The sequence below is a fragment of the Sciurus carolinensis genome, chromosome 11 (genome assembly GCF_902686445.1).
Source record: "Sciurus carolinensis chromosome 11, mSciCar1.2, whole genome shotgun sequence".
Lineage (NCBI taxonomy): Eukaryota > Metazoa > Chordata > Mammalia > Rodentia > Sciuridae > Sciurus > Sciurus carolinensis.
The window spans coordinates 103,703,025-103,725,111 of NC_062223.1; the positions used below are offsets into that span (position 1 = coordinate 103,703,025).

The 22,087-nt window shown below is 34.1% G+C and overlaps 1 protein-coding gene across 1 annotated transcript in view; it reads left to right on the forward strand.

Moving 5' to 3' along the window:
• Dync2h1 (dynein cytoplasmic 2 heavy chain 1) overlaps positions 1-22,087 on the forward strand; it is a 374,205-nt gene that overhangs the window by 218,630 nt on the left and 133,488 nt on the right. Inside the window, 4 exon segments of the mRNA XM_047518130.1 lie at positions 1,219-1,374; positions 3,954-4,029; positions 15,043-15,251; positions 18,534-18,638. Coding sequence (XP_047374086.1) covers positions 1,219-1,374; positions 3,954-4,029; positions 15,043-15,251; positions 18,534-18,638 — 546 coding nt within the window.

A 22,087-nucleotide genomic window follows, 5' to 3' on the forward strand; every position in this document is an offset into this window, starting at 1 on the left:
AGTTGAGTGCAGGAGAGGGAAAGAGAGCGAGAGAAGGGAACAGAAAGGAAGGAAGACTGTGCACAATAAACTTCCAAAGCTTCAGACGTTTGCCGTGTCTCTCTCTGCGGGCAGAGGGGACGCGACATTTTTCAAATACTATATTATGATTTTCTAATTCTTTGCACATGATTTATTAGTTTGCATAATACTTATTATAGCACCTTTTGAAGAAAACTCTTAAGTTGTTTAATTTCCTATTAATATCATGTGTAGTTTGTGCCAGGCTAGCTCAGATGCTGGTAAGGACACGGAGTCAAGATCCCCAAACTCCAGGAGTTGGGTGGAAGCAGGCTTGTGGCAAGCAGCCTGCAGACTTGTTTATTGCGGGAACTATACATTTTATAGGCTTCTTGCCCAATCACAATGTGCCATGGGGGATCAAACCACCAGGCTCCTATACAGGTTCCCTAGGTAACACTGAGTCAACTTGGGGCAGTCATTTACTTTGCTAGGTAGGAGAAGTGGAATGCTTCTCTGCAAGTTTACATACTTGAGACATTCACTGCTATCAGCCAAGAACTATGATTTCTCCCAACAATCATGCATTATTAAGTAGTACTCTTTTTCTAAGGATTTGTATACTTTATTTTTATCATTTTGATATGATATTTACAGAAATATAACATGTAGACCTAGTACATGTGGATGAACATTTTTTGACTGAGTACTAGTCAAATATACAACGTCAATTCCTAGGTTTGTATTTGTACTTAATTGTTCAGCAATGTCTGGTAATGCCCACTTAAACTTTGGTAGACTAATGCTCAAGGAAATTTAGTTTACATTATATGTAAATGATACACTGAAGTCCTCATGGAAATTCAGATAACAACTAGTGAGGTATAACTGGCATATTAATCCCAAATACCTGCCCTATATCAATCAGTATCCCAGTATTGTTAGTAATAATTTTGTTTCTATAACAACAAAAACCCTTAATGATCATGTAAAAATTGACCGTTTTGAATACTATTGGTTATATTTGGGATTTATAATTGAAGTAAACTGTTAAGAGATAAGGTGTTTACAACTCAGTTTTATATTTGTACATTTTAAAGTAACATAAATCAAACTTGGTAAGTGATGAAAATATTCACTAAAATAGATTTTTAAATAGGATAAATATAGATTTATTTGTAATATTTTAAGTAATAGAATGTCTGTTAATTTCTTTAGTCACCTCCAGGTTTGAAGAAGAATTTAATGCGTACTTATGATTCTTGGACTCCTGAGCAAATTAGCAAAAAAGACAATATATATCGAGCTCACGCTCTGTTTAGTTTTGCATGGTTTCATGCTGCATGTCAAGAAAGAAGAAATTATATTCCACAGGTAATTAAGAATGTCTTAAATAGTCAAAACTTTGCCTTTTATGAGAATATTTTTATAGTTTAGTATAAATAGCTAGGATCATATCATGATTTGGCTCATGATTCATAAATTTATATCTCCAATGCAATCTTTTCAATTGTTCAGACTATATTTAGCTATCTACTTCACATCTCATATTTACTCGGTAAAAATTAGATATTATTTGTACGATTAACCTCTCATAAACATTTCAAACTTCAAAAACTGATTTTCCTCTAGAAAACCAAGATAGAATTATATGAATTGTTTTTGATGTTTTTGCCTCTTAATTTCCCTACCAATACATGACCAAGTACTGTGCACAACTCTTCCACCATTTTTTCTAAGCTTCATCTCTCTTACCTGTGTTACTTTCTGGATTTGCCTTCTAAGTAGTTCTTTTGTGGTTGTCTTTGTTGTTTGGTTGGACTTTTGTTTAGTTTTGTTTTTGCATTCACCAGCTAGAATATCTTCCTAATATGTGAGTTTGATTGTATTTGTGGAAATATAATGCAGATTTCTTACTATGGTCTAGAAGGAAAGATCTGCTGTTCCCTTTAACCTCGTCTCTTGTCCCACATATTACTTGTACTCTACTTTTCTCTAACACTGGACTTCTTTAAGGTTTTGAACCCATCAAACTCTTGCTTGTTATTGGCTCTAGCTGTTGTTGTTACCCTAACCAATAAATTGCACATTTCCATTACCATGGCATTCACAACTGGTACTAATGCTCTATTCTTGATAAATAACCATCTCTGCCATGAACTCTTCCATATTTATTTTTTTTCCATTCTCTTTTTTTAACTTTGCCCACTGCTGCTGGAAGGCTGTCTCCTACCTGCTCTCCTCATCTTTCCACCCTTTTAGCCTCTCTATTTCAGTTTCATGTCAAAGCAAGAGCATAGATTCTGGAGTTAGATAGACTTGGGTTTGAGTCCTGATTCGAGAATTTCCTTGCTTTGTGATCTTGAATAAACTACTTTAACCCCAATAAAACCACTACCCCATTCACTTTTTGCAACTATAGAATGAAAATGATTATATTTGCCTTTGTTGTAGGGATTAAATAAAATAGTATGTATCTGGAGGTTCTTGACATGTTGACTGGCACATAGCCTGTCAAATATTTTGTCAAATAGATGGAATAGTAAATAATCATAGTATTGCATTGCATCACATAATTTGCATATGATTATGGAAAGTATACACTTATTATTTTAATTTTACAAAAGAGTAACTGCTTGTCAGTGATAATCAACTTGCTCAAGGCATCATACCTAAAAAGCTATAGAGATCTGAAAAAGCTAGAAATATCTTCCTCTAAATCCTTCATCAGTCCTCGGCCTACTATAGCAAATAATCCTTACTGACAGATGAATTGTGATAGTGACAATTTTATTGATAAATTATATTTAAATGAAATTAAATTTTATTGTGTATTATTATACATGTATGTAGTGTAAATTTAAAGCTAAACAAATTTTTGCAATGGAGTTAATCTCCTCCCCCCATGTATTCCTGCCCCCAAGTTTCCATTCCATGAGTATCACTGTTAACTCTGTTAACTGTTTTTTTAGGTGTTCTTTAGGGATATTATATAGCTATAAAAACATTTTATTAATTTATACATATATACTTGTGTTCTTTGTAACTCAAATGGTACAAATTACAAATATGTCTATATCTTGCTTTTTTAAATAGTATTTTTTAAAAATTATCCATTTATATACTTATGTCAAATTTAAATTTATATTGCATTATACTGAAATCTCTTTCTTACATACACCAAGGATGTTTCTTTACATCAAATTACTTATACTTCGTAGTACATGTACTTGAATGATTGTCTCTACCTCATTCCTCCCTACATTTGACTGAAAGCTACATGACAGCAGAGATTACCTATGTTCGGGTTTATTCATACTCCCAGAACCTCACCTATAATTCACATTTAAGAAATGATTTTTGAATGATGAATGCATGTAATTTGTATTAGTATTCCTAAATATTGTCCAAGTCTAAAGCATTTTAGTTTGAACTTATCTGATTGCATAGTTAGTTATAGCCCATAAGAAATCAGAAATCATGTTTAATATTATTCTATATATACTGGAGAGCTCTATGAACATTCTTCTATGAATGCTTTGTTAATTCAGTATAATTAAATAAAAAGAAATAATATTATATGTTTTGGGGACTCTTGAATATTTTTGTGTTTGTGGAGAAAATCCATACTTTTGAAATTTAAGGTTATAGAAAATAATCACTGCATACACAGTATATAGAATAAAAACATACCAATTTGTTCTATGACTATATTTACTTAAATGATAAAAACAAATGTTATTATATAGCACTTTTCATGCTTTGAAGGTCTGTAGATTTTTTTAAATTACTGTAAGTTTAGATATATTGTATATGGATTTTATTAAAAATTCTCAGTTTGTATTTTTTGGGTATATATTGAATGTATTTTAAAACGTAAGGGTAATTCTGTGTTCATACATTGCTCTGAACACTGCTAAGTTCTTTACTACTTTTTAAATTTGTTTTGGTAGGGTTGGACCAAGTTTTATGAGTTTTCTTTATCAGATCTTCGGGCTGGGTACAACATTATTGACAGACTCTTTAATGGTAAGTTCTAACAAAATTTTATATCTCTGGTTTTAATAAATTTGATTTATAGTGTTATTCATATTTTTCCAGAACTGGCTTAACTTCCTATCACAAAATTGATTGTATATTTTTTTTAAGTACTTTGTATTTTGCCTGCCATGTCTGTGTTATCTGGGGTTCTTGTATTATCTGTTTCTTTTGGTTTTGATATAACCCATTTGATATCTGATTTATCTGTATCTCTCAGGAAGCAGAAAACTAGAAAGACCTGTCCTCACTTTGTGGCATATAAAAGTTTCAGGCTTCAGATGAGTTGTTCAGGTCTCTTTCCAGGGAACTGTTAAAATTCAAATATATTAATCTAAGGCTAGTACCAAGGATTTGTAAAACCTTAGTTAAATTATTAAATAGGAATGAGGATACAAGTAATACACTGAAATAGTGTAGCAAATAAGATCATATAATTTGATTCCCTAAGGTCATTTAACTTTTTCCCTCCTAACACAGGAACAGTGCAATCCCTAAAGGTTTTTTTTTTTGTGCAGGACTGAGGCAAGTGAACACTAGAGTTGAGAGCAGTGATGGATTAGAAAACATAGTAGGTCACTAGAATCTTACACAAAAATATCATAAGCAGAATTCTTAATTCCTGTTTCCCTTCTCTTTTTCCAACCCTGCCACCCAGCCACGCTACTTTGCCTAGTTTGCTGCATTTCAGTAGATGGCATAACCCTTCATGTACATTTTCAAGGTTAAGGCCTATGAATCACCCCAGATTCTTTCTTCCTTCATTCTCCAGCATCCAGTGCTTTGGCAATTTCTGTCTCTCGTGTTTCCCCATCACATCATGATTCTGTTGACTTTGATTTCATTAAAGCCTTAGTTTTCTAAGTCATAATTTCTTATCCTCTTACTTCTACTTTAGCATGCTTCCAAACATTCTCTATAAACTAACTTCACTTTTAGAAAAGTAAGCAAAATCTTTTCTCTTTAAAGCCTATAGCCACATTTGTTGACCTTCTGTTCCTCAAATAAACCAGTCTTGTTCCTATTTATAAATTGTAGTAGATACTTTTTCTATTAACAGCATCTGAAATGTTTCTCTCTCAAAATTTTCTGGTTTTTTTTCCTATCATTCACATCCCAGAAGTTTCCACTTTAGAAGACTTTTTCTTTTTCTTCCTCACATTTTTTTTATTGGTGCTTTATAGTTGTAAATGCTGAAGGGATTTGTTGTTACACGTTGGTACATGCATACAATATAACAATGTATCACTCCTCAGTCTTTTCCCCTCTCTCCCGACTCCCACCCCTTTCCCTTACTGATCTCCCATGGTTTTCATAAGATCCACTCTCATCTTTCTTTTCCTTTCAGAAAACTTTCTTAGCACTGAATTCTAAGTAATTTTTAATCATTCTGCCTTTGTTTCTTTGCATTGTTGTTTTGTTTGTTTTGTTTGGGTACCAGGGATTGAACTCAGGGGTACTTGACCACTGAGCCACATCCCCAGCCCTATTTTGTATTTTATTTAGAGACAAGATCTCACCGAGTTGCTTAGCACCTCACTTTTGCTGATGCTGGCTTTGAACTGTCAGTCCTCCTACCTCATCATTCTCCCAAGGCACTGGGATTATAGGCATGTGCCACTGCACCCAGCATTGTTGTATTGTTTTAATAGTTAGTTCTACCTAATATCTTTTTGTTTATATACTCACTTGTTTATTGTTTCTACCTTTCTGCTAGAATGTAATCTACAGTAAATTAAGGTCTTTGTCTTGTTTACAGCTCTAACGGTACCTAGTCCATCATAAACATAAGAGATTTTTCTGTTATATGTGTTTGGCAGAAGGATAATGATGGACATGTAGGAATGTGGCCAAGTCCCATTTTAAATGTTACGATTGAGTTAGAAAAAAACTTTTTAATGAAGCATAATATGTCAAAAAAGGACTTACAACACTCAGCTTGGTGAAATTTTCACAATATATCCAGCATCTTAAGAAACAAAACATTACCAATAATTATCCCAGTTTACATTCCATGCAATGCTGCTTTCCAGTCACTGCCATTCCCTATATTTACCATCCCAGTTCTTGAGTTAATGTCAGATACCTAACTATATATATTAGTTTTGCCTATTTTTGTAAATCTGGGATAATGTAGCCTGTGTGCTTCAGTGATTAGATTCTTTCAATTAGTTATATGTGATAAGCTGGGCATGGTGGTGGAAGTCTGTAATCCCAACTGACTGGAGGCTGAGCCAGGAGGATCGCAAGTTCAAAGCCAGTCTCAGCAACTTAGTGAGGCACTTAGCAACTCAGCCAGAACCTGTCTCAAAATAAAATATATAAAAGGGATGGGAATGTGACTCAGTAGTTAAACACCCCTGGCTTTAATCGTCAGTACCATAAAAGAGAAATTAAATGCAATGGATTGATCCATATGGTTGCATATAGTTGTAGTCCATTTATTGTCAAGGCTATATAGCATGCCATTTAATTGTAGGGACTTCCGTTGATGGACAAGTGGGTAATTTTCAGTTTAAGATGATTGAGTAATGCTATGATAGCTTCAGATAACTATATGGATTTATTTTTGTGGGGTATTTATGTATTAAAGTCAACATACTGTAGAGACACCTGCCGTGTTGATTGTGGCACAATTCTTAAGTAGACAAGTTATGGAATCAGCCTAAAAGCCCATCAATGGATGAATGGATATATACATATATATCAAATAGAAATGGATGTGTACATGTATGTGTATATATATACATATATATATATATATATATATATATATATATATATATATATATCTCCATTTCAGGAGAATGGATAGAACTGGAAATCATGATGTTAAGTAAAATGAGCCAGACACAGAAAGACAAAATTGTATAATTTCTCTCATGTGAAATCTAGTAGGGGATGGGAGGAAGACATGAAAGTAGAAGGGAAATTATTAGAGAACAAAAAGGGCATCAGGGGCAGGGGAAAGGCAAGGAAGGTAATGGAGTGGGAATATGATCAGTATGTTGTTTGCATATTTGAAAATGCTACAATGAATCCCACTATTCTATGTAATTAAAATACACACTAATAAAGTAATATTGAATCTCATGTTAAAATGTAATTGTATAATTTATGGTTGCAAAATTTTCTAGTATCAAGGGGACTCGATGTATGTAGAATTCAGTTCAGTAAAAAAAATTCTATTAGGCCAACTGGTATAAAGATTAATAACCATGTGACCTAGAATAACTTTCTTAACCTTTTAAACCTCAGTTTCCAGATTTAGAAATAGGATTATAAGCAAACTCTTATTTTGCTTAATTGTTTTTTTTATTTTATTTTATTATTTTTTTTTATTATAAACAAATGGGATACATGTTGTTTCTCTGTTTGTACATGAAGTAAAGGCATACCATTTGTGTAATCATAAATTTACATAGGGTAATGTTGGTTGATTCATTCTGTTATTTTTTCCCTTTCCCCCCACACCTCCCACCCCTCTTTTCCCTCTATACAGTCCTTCCTTCCTCCATTCTTGCCCCCCTCCTAACTCTAACCCTAAAACTAACCCCTCCCACACCCCATTATGTGTCATCATCCACTTATTAGCGAGATCATTCTTCCTTTGGTTTTTTGAGATTGGCTTATCTCAGCGTGATATTCTCCAATTTCATCCATTTGCCTGCAAATGCCATAATTTTATCATTCTTTATGGCTGAGTAATATTCCATTGTATATATATATGCCACGGTTTCTTTATCCATTCATCAATTGAAGGGCATCTATGTTGATTCCACACTCTGGCTATTGTGAATTGAGCAGCTATGAACATTGATGTGGCTGTATCTCTGTAGTATGCTGATTTTAAGTTCTTTGGGTATAGGCCAAGGAGTGGGATAGCTGGGTCAAATGGTGGTTCCATTCCAAGTTTTCTAAGGAATCTCCATACTGCTTTCCACAGTGGCTGCACTAATTTGCAGCCCCACCAGCAATGTATGAGTGTACCTTTCTCCCCACATCCTCGCCAACACCTGTTTTTGCTTGTATTCTTGATAATCGCCATTCTAATTGGGGTGAGATGGAATCTTAGGGTGATTTTGATTTGCATTTCTCTTATTACTAAAGATGGTGAACATTTTTCCATATGCTTGTTGATTGCTTGTAGGTCTACTTCTGTGAAGTGTCTGTTCATTTCCTTAGCCCATTTGTTGATTGGGTTATTTGTATTCTTGGTGTTGAGTTTTTTGAGTTCTTTATAGATTCTGGAGATTAGTGCTCTATCTGAAGTATGATTGGCAAAGATTTTCTCCCACTCTGTAGGCTCTTTCTTTGCATTGCTGATAGTTTCCTTTGGTGAGAGAAAGCTTTTTAATTTGAATCTATCCCAGTTATTGATTCTTGCTTTTATTTCTTGTGCTATGGGAGTCCTGTTGAGGAAGTCTGGTCCTAAGCCAACATGTTGAAGCTCTGCACCTACTTTTTCTTCTATAAGATGCAGAGTCTCTGGGTCTGATTTCGAGGTCCTTAATCCATTTTGAGTTTAGTTTCGTGCATGGTGAGAGATATGGGTTTAGTTTCATTCTATTGCATATGGATTTCCAATTCTCCCAGCACCATTTGTTGAAGAGGCTATCCTTTCTCCATTGCATATTTTTGGCCCCTTTGTCTAGTATGAGAAAATTGTATTTATTTGGGTTTGTGTCCATGTCCTCTATTCTGTACCATTGATCTACCTGTCTATTTTGGTACCAATACCATGCCGTTTTTGTTACTGTTGCTTTGTAGTAGAGTTGAAGATCTGGTATTGCAATACCCCCAGCTTCATTTTTCCTGCAAAGGATTGCTTTAGCTATTCTGGGTTTTTTATTCTTCCAGATGAATTTCATGATTGCTTGTTCTATTTCTGTAAGGTACATCATTGGGATTTTAATTGGAATTGCATTGAATCTGTATAGCACTTTAGGTAGTATGGCCATTTTGACAATATTAATTCTTCCTATCCAAGAACATGGGAGATCTTTCCATCTTCTAAGGTTTTCTTTAATGTCTTTCTTTAGTGTTCTGTAGTTCTCATTGTAGAGGTCTTTCACCTCTTTTGTGAGATTGATTCCCAAGCATTTTATTTTTTTTGATGCTATTGTGAATGGGGTGGTTTTCCTAATTTCTCTTTCTGAAGATTCATCACTTATGTATAAAAATGCCTTAGATTTATGAGCATTGATCTTATATCACGCTACTTTACTGAATTCACTATGAGTTCTAAAAGTTTTCTGGTGGAATTTCCAGGTTCCTCTAAGTATATAATCATATCATCAGCAAATAGGGATAGTTTGAGTTCTTCTTTTCCTATTCGTATCCCTTTAATTTCTTTGGTCTGTCTAATTGCTCTGGCTAGAGTTTCAAGGATGATATTGAATAGGAGTGGTGAAAGAGGGCATCCCTGCCTTGTTCCAGATTTTAGGGGGAATGCTTTCAGTTTTTCACCATTTAGAATGCTATTAGTCATGGGTTTAGCATAGACGGCCTTTACAATGTTAAGGAATGTTCCCACTATCCCTATTTTTCTAGTGTTTTGAGCATGAAGGGGTGCTGTATTTTATCAAATGCTTTTTCTGCATCTATTGAAATAATCATGTGATTCTTGACTTTATGTCTGTTGATATGGTGAATTACATTTATTGATTTCCTGATGTTGAACCAATCTTGCATCCCTGGGACGAAACCCACTTGATCATGGTGCACTATCTTTTTAATATGTTTTTGTATGCGATTTGCTAAAATTTTGTTGAGAATTTTTGCGTCGATGTTCATTAAGGATATTGGTCTGAAATTTTCTCTCCTCGATGTGTCTCTGTCTGGATTAGGTATCAGGGTGATATTGGTTTCATAGAATGAGTTTGGGAGAGTTCCCTCCTCTTCTATTTCATGGAATACTTTGAAAAGTCTTGAAATGAGCTCTTCTTTAAAAGTTTTGTAGAACTCGGCTGAGAACCCATCAAGTCCTGGACTTTTCTTTGTTGGTAGACTTTTGATGGCTTCTTCTATTTCATTACTTGAAATTGGTCTATTTAAATTGTGTATGTCCTCCTCGTTCAGTTTAGGCAATTCATGTCTCTAGAAACCTGTTGATGTCTTCAAAATTTTCTATTTTGTTGGAATATAGATTTTCAAAATAGCTTCTAATTATGTTTTGTATTTCAGTCGTGTCTGTTGTGATATTTCCTTGTTCATTCTGAATTTTAGTGATTTGGGTTTTCTCTCGTCTGCTCTTTGTTAGTGTGGCCAAGGGTTTATCAATTTTGTTCATTTTTTCAAAGAACCAACTATTTATTTTGTCAATTTTTTGTATTGTTTCTTTTGTTTCAATTTCGTTGATTTCAGCTCTGATTTTAACTATTTCCTGTCTTCTACTACTTTTGATGTTGGTCTGTTCTTCTTTTTCTAGGGCTTTGAGCTGTAGTGTTAGGTCGTTTATTTTTTGAGTTTTACTTCTTTTATTGAATGTGCTCCATGAAATAAATTTTCCTCTAAGTACTGCTTTCATAGTGTCCCAGAGATTTTGATATGATGTTTCTTTGTTCTCATTTACCTCTAAGAATTTTTTAATTTCCTTCCTAATATCTTCTGTTATCCAATCATCATATAATAGCATACTGTTTAATCTCCAGGTGTTGGAGTAATTTCTGTTTTTTAACTCTTTCATTTATTTCTAATTTCAATCGATTTTGATCTGATAGGACACAAGGTAGTGTCTCTATCTTCTTGTATTTGCTAACATTAGCTTTGTGGCATAATATATGGTCTATTTTAGAGAAGGATCCATGTGCTGTTGAGAAGAAAGTGTATTCACTCGTCGTTGGATGGTATATTCTATAAATGTCCGTTAAGTCTAAATTATTGATTGTATTATTGAGTTCTATGGTTTCTTTGTTCAATTTTTGTTTGGAAGATCTGTCCAGTGGTGAGAGAGTCATGTTAAAATCACCTAGTATTATTGTGTTATGGTCTATTTGGTTTCTGAGATTGAGAAGGATTTGTTTGACATACATGGATGAGCCACTGTTTGGGGCATAGATATTTATGATTGTTATATCTTTCTGATTTATGGTTCCCTTAAGCATTATGAAATGTCCTTCTGTCTCCCTTCTGACTAACTTTGACTTGAAGTCCACATTATCTGATATGAGGATGGATACCCCAGCTTTTTTCTGAGTCCATGTGCATGGTGTTTTTCCCCATCCTTTCACCTTTAGTCCATGGGTATCTCTTTCTATGAGGTGAGTCTCTTGTAGGCAACATATTGGTGGATCATTCTTTTTAATCCAATCTGTCAGTCTATGTCTTTTGATTGATGAGTTCAGGCCATTAATATTCAGGGTTATTATTGAGATATGATTTGTATTCCCGGTCATTTGACTCATTTTATTTATTTATTTATTTATTTATTTATTTATTTATTTTTGATACGACTTGGTTCCTCCTTTTTTTGACAGTTTCTTTAGGATAGCTTCTCCCTTTCTGATTTGCTTCTTTTTTTTTTTTCATCTCTTCCTCATGGAATATTTTGGTGAGAATGTTCTGCAATGCTGGCTTTCTTTTTGTAAATTATTTTAGCTTTTGTTCATCACGGAAAGATTTTATTTCATCGTCAAATCCGAAGGTAAGTTTTGCTGGGTATAAGATTCTTGGTTGGCATCCATTTTCTTTCAGGGCTTGAAAAATGTTGTTCCAGTCCCTTCTAGCTTTTAGGGTCTGAATTGAAAAATCTGCTGATACCTGTATTGGTTTCCCCCTGAATGTAATTTGGTTGTTTTCTGTCACAACCTTTAAGATTCTGTCTTTATTTTGTATGTTAGGTATTTTCATTATAATTGCCTTGGTGTGGGTCTGTTGTAATTTTGTGTATTTGGAGTCCTATAAGCCCCTTGAACTTGATTTTCCATTTCATTCTTCAGATTTGGGAAATTTTCTGAAATTATTTCATTGAATAGATTGTTCATTCCTTTGGTTTGTTTCTCTAAGCCTTCCTCAATCCCAATAATTCTTAAATTTGGCCTTTTCATGATATCCCATAGTTCTTGGAGATTCTGTTCATGATTTCTAACCATGTTCTCTGTTTGTTCAACTTTGTTTTCAAGGTTAAATATTTTGTCTTCAATATCTGAGGTTCTTTCTTCCAGGTATTCTATCCTATTGGTTACGCTTTCTATGGAGTTCTTAATTTGGTTTATTGTTTCCTTCATTTCAAGGATTTCTGTTTTGTTTTTTTTCAATATGTCTAACTCTTTATTGAAATGATCTTTTGCTTCCTGTATTTGCTCTTTTAACTGTTGATTGGTAACGATCATTCAATGCCTGCATTAGCTCTTTCATTTCATCGTTTGCATCCCTGATCATTTTAATTATGTACATTCTGAACTCCCTATCTGTCATTTCTTCTGCCATGCTGTCATTGGATTTTATTGATGTAACATATAGGTTTGTTTGAGACATTTTCTTCCCTTGTTTTCTCATGTTGTTCAGGTATCAGTGGACTGTTGAAATGTTGCGGATTTCCTCTATTGACTTATTATGTCCCTGAAGATTTCTAGTATATCCCCTCTTAGCCTTCAGTAGCCTGAAGTCTTGGAGGAAGTTTATAATGCGGTGCTCCCCAAGAAAGCTGTCTCTCTAGGGGTGGTGACCCTCAGGTGGGATATATTCCCTGCTAGTGGGCAGAGGTGCCTCCACATGTTGACCAATGGTCATCCAAAGGGGAACTAGGGTGCGGGCTGAGGCAAGGCCTGTTTGTGCCTGTGTCTCTGGTTTTACCGTCCTTGTGGGAAAACCTCACCCGGCGGGAAGACTCACCTGGTGGGGAGGTCTCGCTGGTCAGTTCCCCTCCTGGAGGTTCCCCTCAATCCACAACTACCGCCTGGGCAGGGCAGCCTTCCCAGGCAACATTCCCAGGGGCCCGGACCTACCTCCTGGGCCTGGGAGCCTTGCCCTTCGCAGATGAGTCTTCTTAGGCTGCCCCTCCTCAGAGAAGCTGCCCGCAGTCCTGGAACCTTCGCTCTGCCCCTCAGCTTGTTTCTGTGCAGTTCTTCCACCGAGAAGCCGTCTAGGTCCCCGGACCGTACTTTGTGCCTAATCGCCTGGCTATGCCCCTAATTGCCTGGCTATGCGGCCCCTCCTCTGAGGAGCCACCTGGAGCCTCGTACAGATGCTCGGAGCCCCAGTGACCCGCACACACCTCTTTCTCCAGGCAGCCACTCGGTATTCTGTGTGGTCGCTTGGAGACCAAGTAACAACTCACTGCACACCTCCTCCTCCTCAGGGCAGCCCCCCCGTTGTTCAGGAGGTTGCTCTGAGTCCAAACAGCTCGCCGCGCAGCTCTTCCTCTGGGCAACTGACGGAGCCCCAGCGGGTTGCTCCAAAACCAAGTGTTGTGCTGAGCAGCCTCCTGTACAAAGCTTCCAGTTTTCCGTGTTCACTGCTCCAGCGGGGGGAGGGGTGTCTTTCCGCCTGGGCTGGGCAGTCTTCCTCTGCAGTGTTCCCAGGGACCCGGACCTACCTCCTGGGCCTAGGAGCTTTGCCCTTCGTAGACGAGTCTCCTTAGGCTGCCTCTCCTCAGAGAAGCTGCCCACACTCCTGGAACCTTCACTCCGCCCCTCAGCTTGTCTCTGCAGCTCTTCCACCGAGAAGCCACCTAGGTCCTGGGACCCTGCTCTGCACCTAATCACCTGGCTATATGGCCCCTCCTCAGGGCGGCCGCCGAAGCCCGGTGGGTTGCTCTGAGTCCAAGAACTGTGCTGAGTGGCCTCCTCTCTGCTTAATTGTTGAGAGGTTTAAATGAGAAAAATCATCTGAATCATTTAACATTTAGTATGTTTAATATGGTGTAAAAAGTTGCTAGCCTATTATTGCTTTTTATTCAAAGATTTTCTTATAAAACTATAATAAAGTATTTCACAAAGTGATCATTTCTACTTTTTCAAATTTCTCTGTTTCTTGGTGACCTATTTACTCATGAATGGCATTAATTACTGATGTATCATTCAGCGAATATCAAGGTAGAAGGAGAATACTGATAAGTCTTGGTAAAGTCCCCTGTTACCTGTTATTTAGCTGTTGGAAAGATATAGTAAGATATAGGTTGGAAACAACTTAACTCTACAATATAGATGCCCTTATCCTCTCAGAGGCTATAAATAAATTGTGTTCCAAGGTATTTAGTAACACTCCTTAACTATCAAGTTTTATGCTTCTCTGAATTTTATAGTGATAAAATAGAATTGAACTAGTAATACTAACAAAAAAGTTAACTAGCTAGTTTATTAATATAGTTATGTTTCCTCTATTTACTAGAAGTCAGAAACTTAATTCTTGTGCTTTAACATTACCACTGAATTGTGGTTATGAAGCTATCTGTTGAAATAATATTGAGAAAAGTTCCATAGTGTTTTTATACTTTTCTCTTTTAGTAGAATAGAAAATGGATAGTTAAGTATGGAAATCATGACTGTGAAAATCCTGATATATAGAAGACTTATATGAAGATGTTTTGTAGTGTTTCCTTATTTATCAGATTATTTTGTGATCTGAATGTTTCATTAAGTGCTGTATAAAATTGTTTTGGACAGGTTCTTCTAAGGAGTTTCCAGTTTAATTAGGCAGTATTATATGACAGAAAAAAAAAGGATGGCTCAGGATTCAAAATGCCTCATTTCCAGTGAAATGGAAATGTGTGGCTTTGATTCTTCTCACTCTGGCAACTCAAATTTCCCAGACTTCAATTTGTCCATCTGTATAACTGAATAATATTAACAGTTTTATGTTTGCTATGAAGACTGAGTTAATAAGTGTAAAATAGTTGAAAATTTTTACTTACGTAATCTCAATAAATTTTAACTACTGTTAATATTAACCATTTAAAGAAATGACTTAATTATTATTAAACATATATATCCATATTCTATCAATATAACCAAAGCCAGTAATTTATTTAACATTTTAGAGATGCATTTTTTTTTATTATAGGTACCAAAGATGTACAATGGGAATTTGTACATGGTTTATTTGAAAATGCTATTTACGGAGGGCGTATAGATAACTATTTTGACCTCAGAGTTCTTCAATCATACCTGAAACAGTTTTTTAATTCTTCAGTAATTGATGTATTAAACCAAAGAAATAAGAAAAGCATTTTTCCATATTCCATATCTCTACCAAAATCCTGCAGTATATTGGTAAGTAAAATGAATCATTTTCAGTCTATTACTTGTACCAGATAGAACCTTGAATCATTTCCTTTTTTAATTTTTGAAAAATTTTTATTAGTTCTTTTTAATTGTACATGACAGTAGAATTCATATTGACATAATTACAAAAGCATGGAATATAATTTGATCTAATTCAGTTCCTAGTATTTTCCCTTTCCCTACCCCCACTTCCCGTTCCCTTCCCTCTGTTACACTGATCTTTCTGCTATTTTCTTAGTTTTTTTTTTTTTTTTTTAATTTGATTCTTGTGAATGTACATGATGGTGAGATTCACTATGGTATATTCACGGGTGTACATAGAATTGTTAGATCAGTTTCATTCCACTGTCTTTCCCTATCCCATCTCTCCTTTTCCTTTATTTCCCTTTCTCTATGTCACTGATCTTTCTTTTATTTTTTCTTTAAATCATTTCTTTAAAGTGTTAAACATGTCATTTCTTTTCAAAAGCACAAGTAATTACTCATTGTACAGATTATTTATTTTGACACAAGGTCTGATTCTCTTAACTCTAAAATCTAGTAACTCTAGTATTTTTGGGTATTTACTGAAGATCAGTTTTATCATTGTGACAGTAGGTTGTTGTATAAGCAAATCAGAAAGAAAGTAAGCAGCCCAGGAAAAAATGTAGGATTGCTGTGAAGAGCTGGAAAGGGGACTATGCTACTTGCTAGTAGATGTGAATGTACTCTGATGTACTGAAGAATAGAAACTCAAATAGTGTATAGCAAATATCTGTTTTAGTTTCTGTCATGTAAATTTAAAGCAAGTCTAAGAATATAAGAGGCATTCACTTTTTCTTTTATGGCAACATTTTTGTTTCTGTGTATTTATTTTAGCAAGCTATAGCTTTTGCCTTGAGTTGTCACATGAAAATCTCCTAGAATGTAGTCATCTTTTCCCGAAAATAGTGTTTAATATATTATAGCCCAAAGATTTTAATTCTAGTTTATTTAGCCACACACCTATATTTGCATACATGCCCAACTATTTTATAGGTAATTATTGTAACTAACATTTCTTCATAAATTTTAAAGAGATATATTTGATTATGTGGCTGTTTCATGTTATTTCTCATCCAATAATTTTTAAGAAAATTCTTTCATTTCAATAGCATAATTATTATATTATTGACTACCCCATATGTTTTGTTTTTCAGTTGTCATTTGCTCATTCATTCAGTAATATTCATTGCACATCTGCTCAATGATAGCCTTGTTTCAAGCATTGTGGATACAGTTTGAATCTATGATGTTTACCTTATAGTAGAGAACATTAGAGTGAATAAGCAGTTTATTGCATAGGGATTTATTCTATGCTTTTTTCAGATAGTGTACCTCAACATCTTCTATCTCTATTTGAAGCCTGTATGGAAAAGTAAAATTCATGCAAAATGTTCACATCATCTACACATATTGCAGATGCAATGCAATAAATTTTTATACATCAATCACATAAGTATAACCAGCACAGAATCAAGAAATAGAACATTATCTGCATTGTGTACAACCATAGAAGCAAAATTATGTACCCCATTTGTGTACAATGAATCAAAATGCAGTCTGTAAAAAATTAAAAGCTAAATAAAAAAAAAAAAAGAAATAGAACATTATCAGTTCCCCAGCCCTCTCACATTTTCTTGTAATTACTACCTTTCCCACAAAGGATACATTATACTGTCTTCTGTCAGTCTAGGTTAGTTTTGCTTATTTTTATACTGTTTACATAATATGTTAATATTATGCTTATATAATATAGTCATAAATAATATAGTCAATATTTTGTGTTCAAGTGAGGATACATTAGTCTGGACATGTGACTGCAGATTATTTAGTCAACTTGTCAGCTTATAGTTGTATGTAGACAGAAGATAGTTTGGATGAGAAGAATTTACAGCTCTTTGGAAATGAACCAACTCTACAAAGAACAGTAGTTGTAAATTTATAGGATGATTTATGAGAATTACAAATTAATTTTCTATCTGAATTAGATAGGAGTATACCAAAAGTCTGCTGGGAGGATAGACACACACACTCACACACACACACACACACACACACACACACACACACACACACACTCATACACTTATGTCCATACATTGTGATTGAATACCATGAGGAAGTTTACTGAGTTTAATGAGAGGAATTTCTAAGTACAGCATGTATTTCCAAAATATGACATACTTACAGGTTCTAGTCTTCCTGGAGCCCAATTCTAACCTTGAAAATACTTCAGGGGCAACTGCCAAGGATGAGAAAAGTATGATGAGAAGTCGGGATGTTTCTCTTCACTCCTACTCAGCAAATACAGTTTAGATGCATATACAATACCTACTGTGAAACAGCTTGCCTCTATAGTACCTACCGTGAAACAACTTGCCTCCTTGTGAAAACAGAACAATTCCTATCTTTTAGCCAAATGAATTATTCCTCTTAGCCAAAATGAATTATTCCTCTTGGTCTGTATTTTATCTTTATCTAAAGTCATGAGCAGATAAATATTCAGATGAATGCTTGATAAAATAAGTTTATGCAATACTTAAAGTAAACCAAGGGTGAAATGGTAGAATTATCAATGCATTTCATCATACTTAACCATGGAATTGCTGTATGATAAAGTTATTTACAAAGCAGACTTGTGTAACAGTGTATCTCATAGGTTTATAGGGCTTTTTAAAAAATTTGAAATGTTTATCTTAACTGAACATAAGCAGAACTGAACTCTGCAGATTGGTCTTTGATAAGTTAGGGGAAACATTACAGTGATTTCCTGAAAACATCTAACAACTGGGGTTATGGCACATACTTTTAATCCTAGCTACTCAGGAGAGTAGGTCACAAGTTTGAAGCCAGTCTAGACAACCTAGTGAAACCCTGTCTGAAAATAAATTGCAAAAAAGGATTGGAGTATAACTGTGTGATGGAGTACTTGCCTAGCATGAATGAGGTCTTGGGTTCAATCCCTAGTAGCATTAAAAAAAACAACTAAATAATTTCTTACACATAGTAGGCATAGCCACTAAATGTTTGTTTTAATCAATTCAGTGTTTTCTTGAATTGGGGAGTTGGAGTACACAGCATGAAATAATTGATGCACAAAAAGTATTGAAAGCATATTTCCTACAGATGAGTTAAAATAAAGACAAAGTGAGATTTATATGAATAATTCTTCGTAATGTCCAGTCTTTCTGACTTCAGTGGTTATAAATTCAATCTCTAGATAAAATGTTTTTTCTTCTTTATGTTTAGGACTATCGTGCTATCATTGAAAAACTTCCAGAGGATGACAAACCTAGTTTCTTTGGTCTTCCTGCCAATATTGCTCGTTCATCTCAGCGCATGATCAGTTCTCAGGTAATTTTTAGAAAGTATCTACCTTTTAGAAAAATATGACTATGGAGATTGAATTAAACTAGTTTAAGCTACAAAGCTCACAAGCTTTTATTTAAAAATTTTATATAATTTAATCTTACTTTAAATAAATTTTAAAGGAATCAATTTTTTCTTAATGTTTACAAAAATTAGTAATAGAACATCAAATACTATCTTTTCATTCCAAATATTTGTTGTATTCTTGTGACATATTTTATTATGATCACTTTAAGTGTAGTTTAATTTTGAATTAATCAATTAAAATTGCCATTGATTGAATTTAACTGAAGTCAATTTTTTCATACTAGGTATCAGATACAGATATATAATTTGCAATTGTGTATTAACTTGTAAATGATACGTTTATTTCTTGTTAATTTACTCATGATTGAACATTATGCATATTTGGGAATTTGAATTTTCATATTACTGAAGCAGAACAATATTTTCTGTGAAGAATGTATACTCCAGTTCCAATGTAATTAAGAAGAGCTAATATTTATTGACCTCCTGTGTGCCTGAAACTGTTCTATATGCTTTATACTCATGAACTTTAATGTGAATAGAGTCTATGAAGTAAGAACTATTACTCTGTCCCCTTTTAACAGATGAGGAAACTGATACTAATACAGACAGAATTATATATTACAACTTGCCCAAGATCATAAAAATAGAGGCACAACCAGAATTTAAACCCACACTGAGTGAAGAGGTGGTTCTCTTCCCCCTTAACTTACAGCCATTCCTCAGGCATGACTGTATTGCTAAGTAATGTGCACCATTTCAGGGGCATGAAATTATGAACCATTACATAATGTTCATTGTGTAATTGGTGCATAGAAAAATCATATAGCCCTTACCTGTTTACTTTGGTTATTTATGGGTATTCCAATTAGATTATATTTTCCCTATTTAAATTTACAATTTTATATTTTATTGCTATTTTAGCCAATATTTATAAAACTGATAGTGTTTCTTCTCTTGTTTTATTGTTAACTATTTTGCCTGTTTTGAAATTTTAAAATTGTTTTGTCATTATAAAAAATTTTTAGCAGATATTTATAAAAATTAGTATAAATGTTCCGAGGAACAAATAACCTCTTCATCTGTACCAGCTGACAATATTCTCCAGTTTCTTTTCCCTGTCTTATAAAACTGTCCAAATAGTCTATGAGATAATGTGAAGTCCTACATGGACCTTACATTTTTTTATGTCTTCGTTTTTATGTGTTGCTGAGGATTGTACTGAGAGCTTTACATGTGCTAGGGAAGTGCTCTACCATTCTTACCAAAGGTGGTTAAACTCGTCATTTCTCTCCATGCTTTTTAGCTGACCTGAAATAATTATTTTTCAATATTTACACCAATAATGTGTATGGATTTTTTTTTATATTTGTGTACGTGAGTGTATATACACACACCAGTCCTTCACAAATATTCTCCTAATATAAAGTAAATCTGAAAGCACTTCATTTAAAAATACATAGCTAATTCAAGTTTATTTTTCTGTGGTTTATTTTAGTGTTTAAAATGAAGTTGTTTCTATTGTTTGCAAACATGTATATATGCATATACATTTTGTGTATACATAAAATTTTATTATAGTGCATATACAGAAAAGGTTAAAATAATTAAAAAATCATTAAAAGAAGAAGAGGTATTTTACAGAACCTGAAAAATTGTTTACTTTTGGAACCTTATTAACAGATCCAAAAGGCTTTTTAAAGCTCTGTTATTAACAGAATATGGCTTCTACAATTCTAGCCTAATTCAGCTTCTGGGGGAATCTGAATCAAACATCTAATGAAAGGAATGGGATAACAGAATAGATACAGTCTTAGAGACTTTGTGGAAGGATACAGTAAAAACAGTGCAGAATTCCCAGCATTTTCACCTAATTGAGAGATCCAACACTCACCTACATACACAGCTTCTTTTGCTCTGGGGCCATGTCTGGCTACAAAAGTCAAGGGTATGAGGGTTGTCTTGGTACTGCGAGAAACCATATTCTTGATTTCCTATTAATCTTTTCTTTCATTATAGTACACAGGTCCAGGGTTGGCATACTAATATCAATATGCAGCTCCTTAGTTTAAATTGAGTCCCAAACATGGGGGTTTCATAGCAAACTAGGCATATAAAACATTCTTTACTTAACTGAACACTGTAGTTTCTAAGTAAGTAGTACTATAAGAAGATAAACTCCAATGTTATTTTCCCCAATGATCCAGGATGTATTTTTATTTTTACCCACTCTAGTATACCAACTAATTCTCCAAAATTTATCTTACTATGCTTTAATCTCTACTATTTTGTCTTGCCTGAAACTTTTATTAATATCTATTAGATGAGAAGATAATATGTTCTTCAAAGTTTTCTGGTAACACATATTTTAATATGTGTGTTTTAACTATAGGCCTATTTCACTACTTTTTAAAAGTTATTAATTATCATTTTCACATATAAGATGATCTTCACAGTACAATTATTATAATCTCTTATTTTGTGATTACCTATATATACATATGTTAACTAAAGTATGTCTATGCTTGGAGTGTATAGTTAGAGGTTTTTCATTAGAAACCATATTTAGAATGTCTTTATTTGAAAGTGAATATGCAGATACTAGGAAGTCTGACTTGACATCAAGTCTGTCATCTGCTTCACCCCAAATAAATATAAAATACACACTATTGATCATGCCCAAATTCAGGATTGTGAGAATTGTTATTGAAGCAGGTACTCAGTAATTTTGACTTTTGAAGATAAACACCAATGCAAAAGTTACATAAACAATTTTGTACAAATATGAAGGCTGGAAATGAATTCAATACACCCATAAAAGGCAGTAATTGTGACATTTATTATAAAGTGTTAGTGATACTTATGTATAGATACTGTATATTAGCAGTTAGCAATTATTTTTGTGTAACCTGACTCAATATATATGCCAAATGGTGTTCTCATTCATATCAACTAATGTAATATCCCTTTTCCTTCTGTTGTTCCACTGTTATTAATGCTGTATAGACAGTGATACATTAATCAAAATGTGAGTGTCAAAAAGAAGAGACTTTGTACTTCCATTTTTAGTGGTGGGGAGAGGAAGAGCTCAGTTTAATATATTAAATTGAGGTAACTATGGAATAGTATTTTTTCTGAGGTACCAAAGAAATAACTGCTTGGACATTCTAGTAGGAATTTATACTAAATAAATAGAGAATTCACGTGTAGATTTGATAATGGATTTAGCAAACAGAAATATCCTATCTGGAGAGGGAGCGATGGGAGTCAGAGATTGCTGGGAAACAGTGATAAAGCAAAAAATATGCCCAAAAGTAGAATTCCAGGAAATACCTATACTTAACATAATTTTGAAGCTGGGGTGATCCTTCAGAGAATTGTAGCAAGACTTGATGTGACTTCAGAAA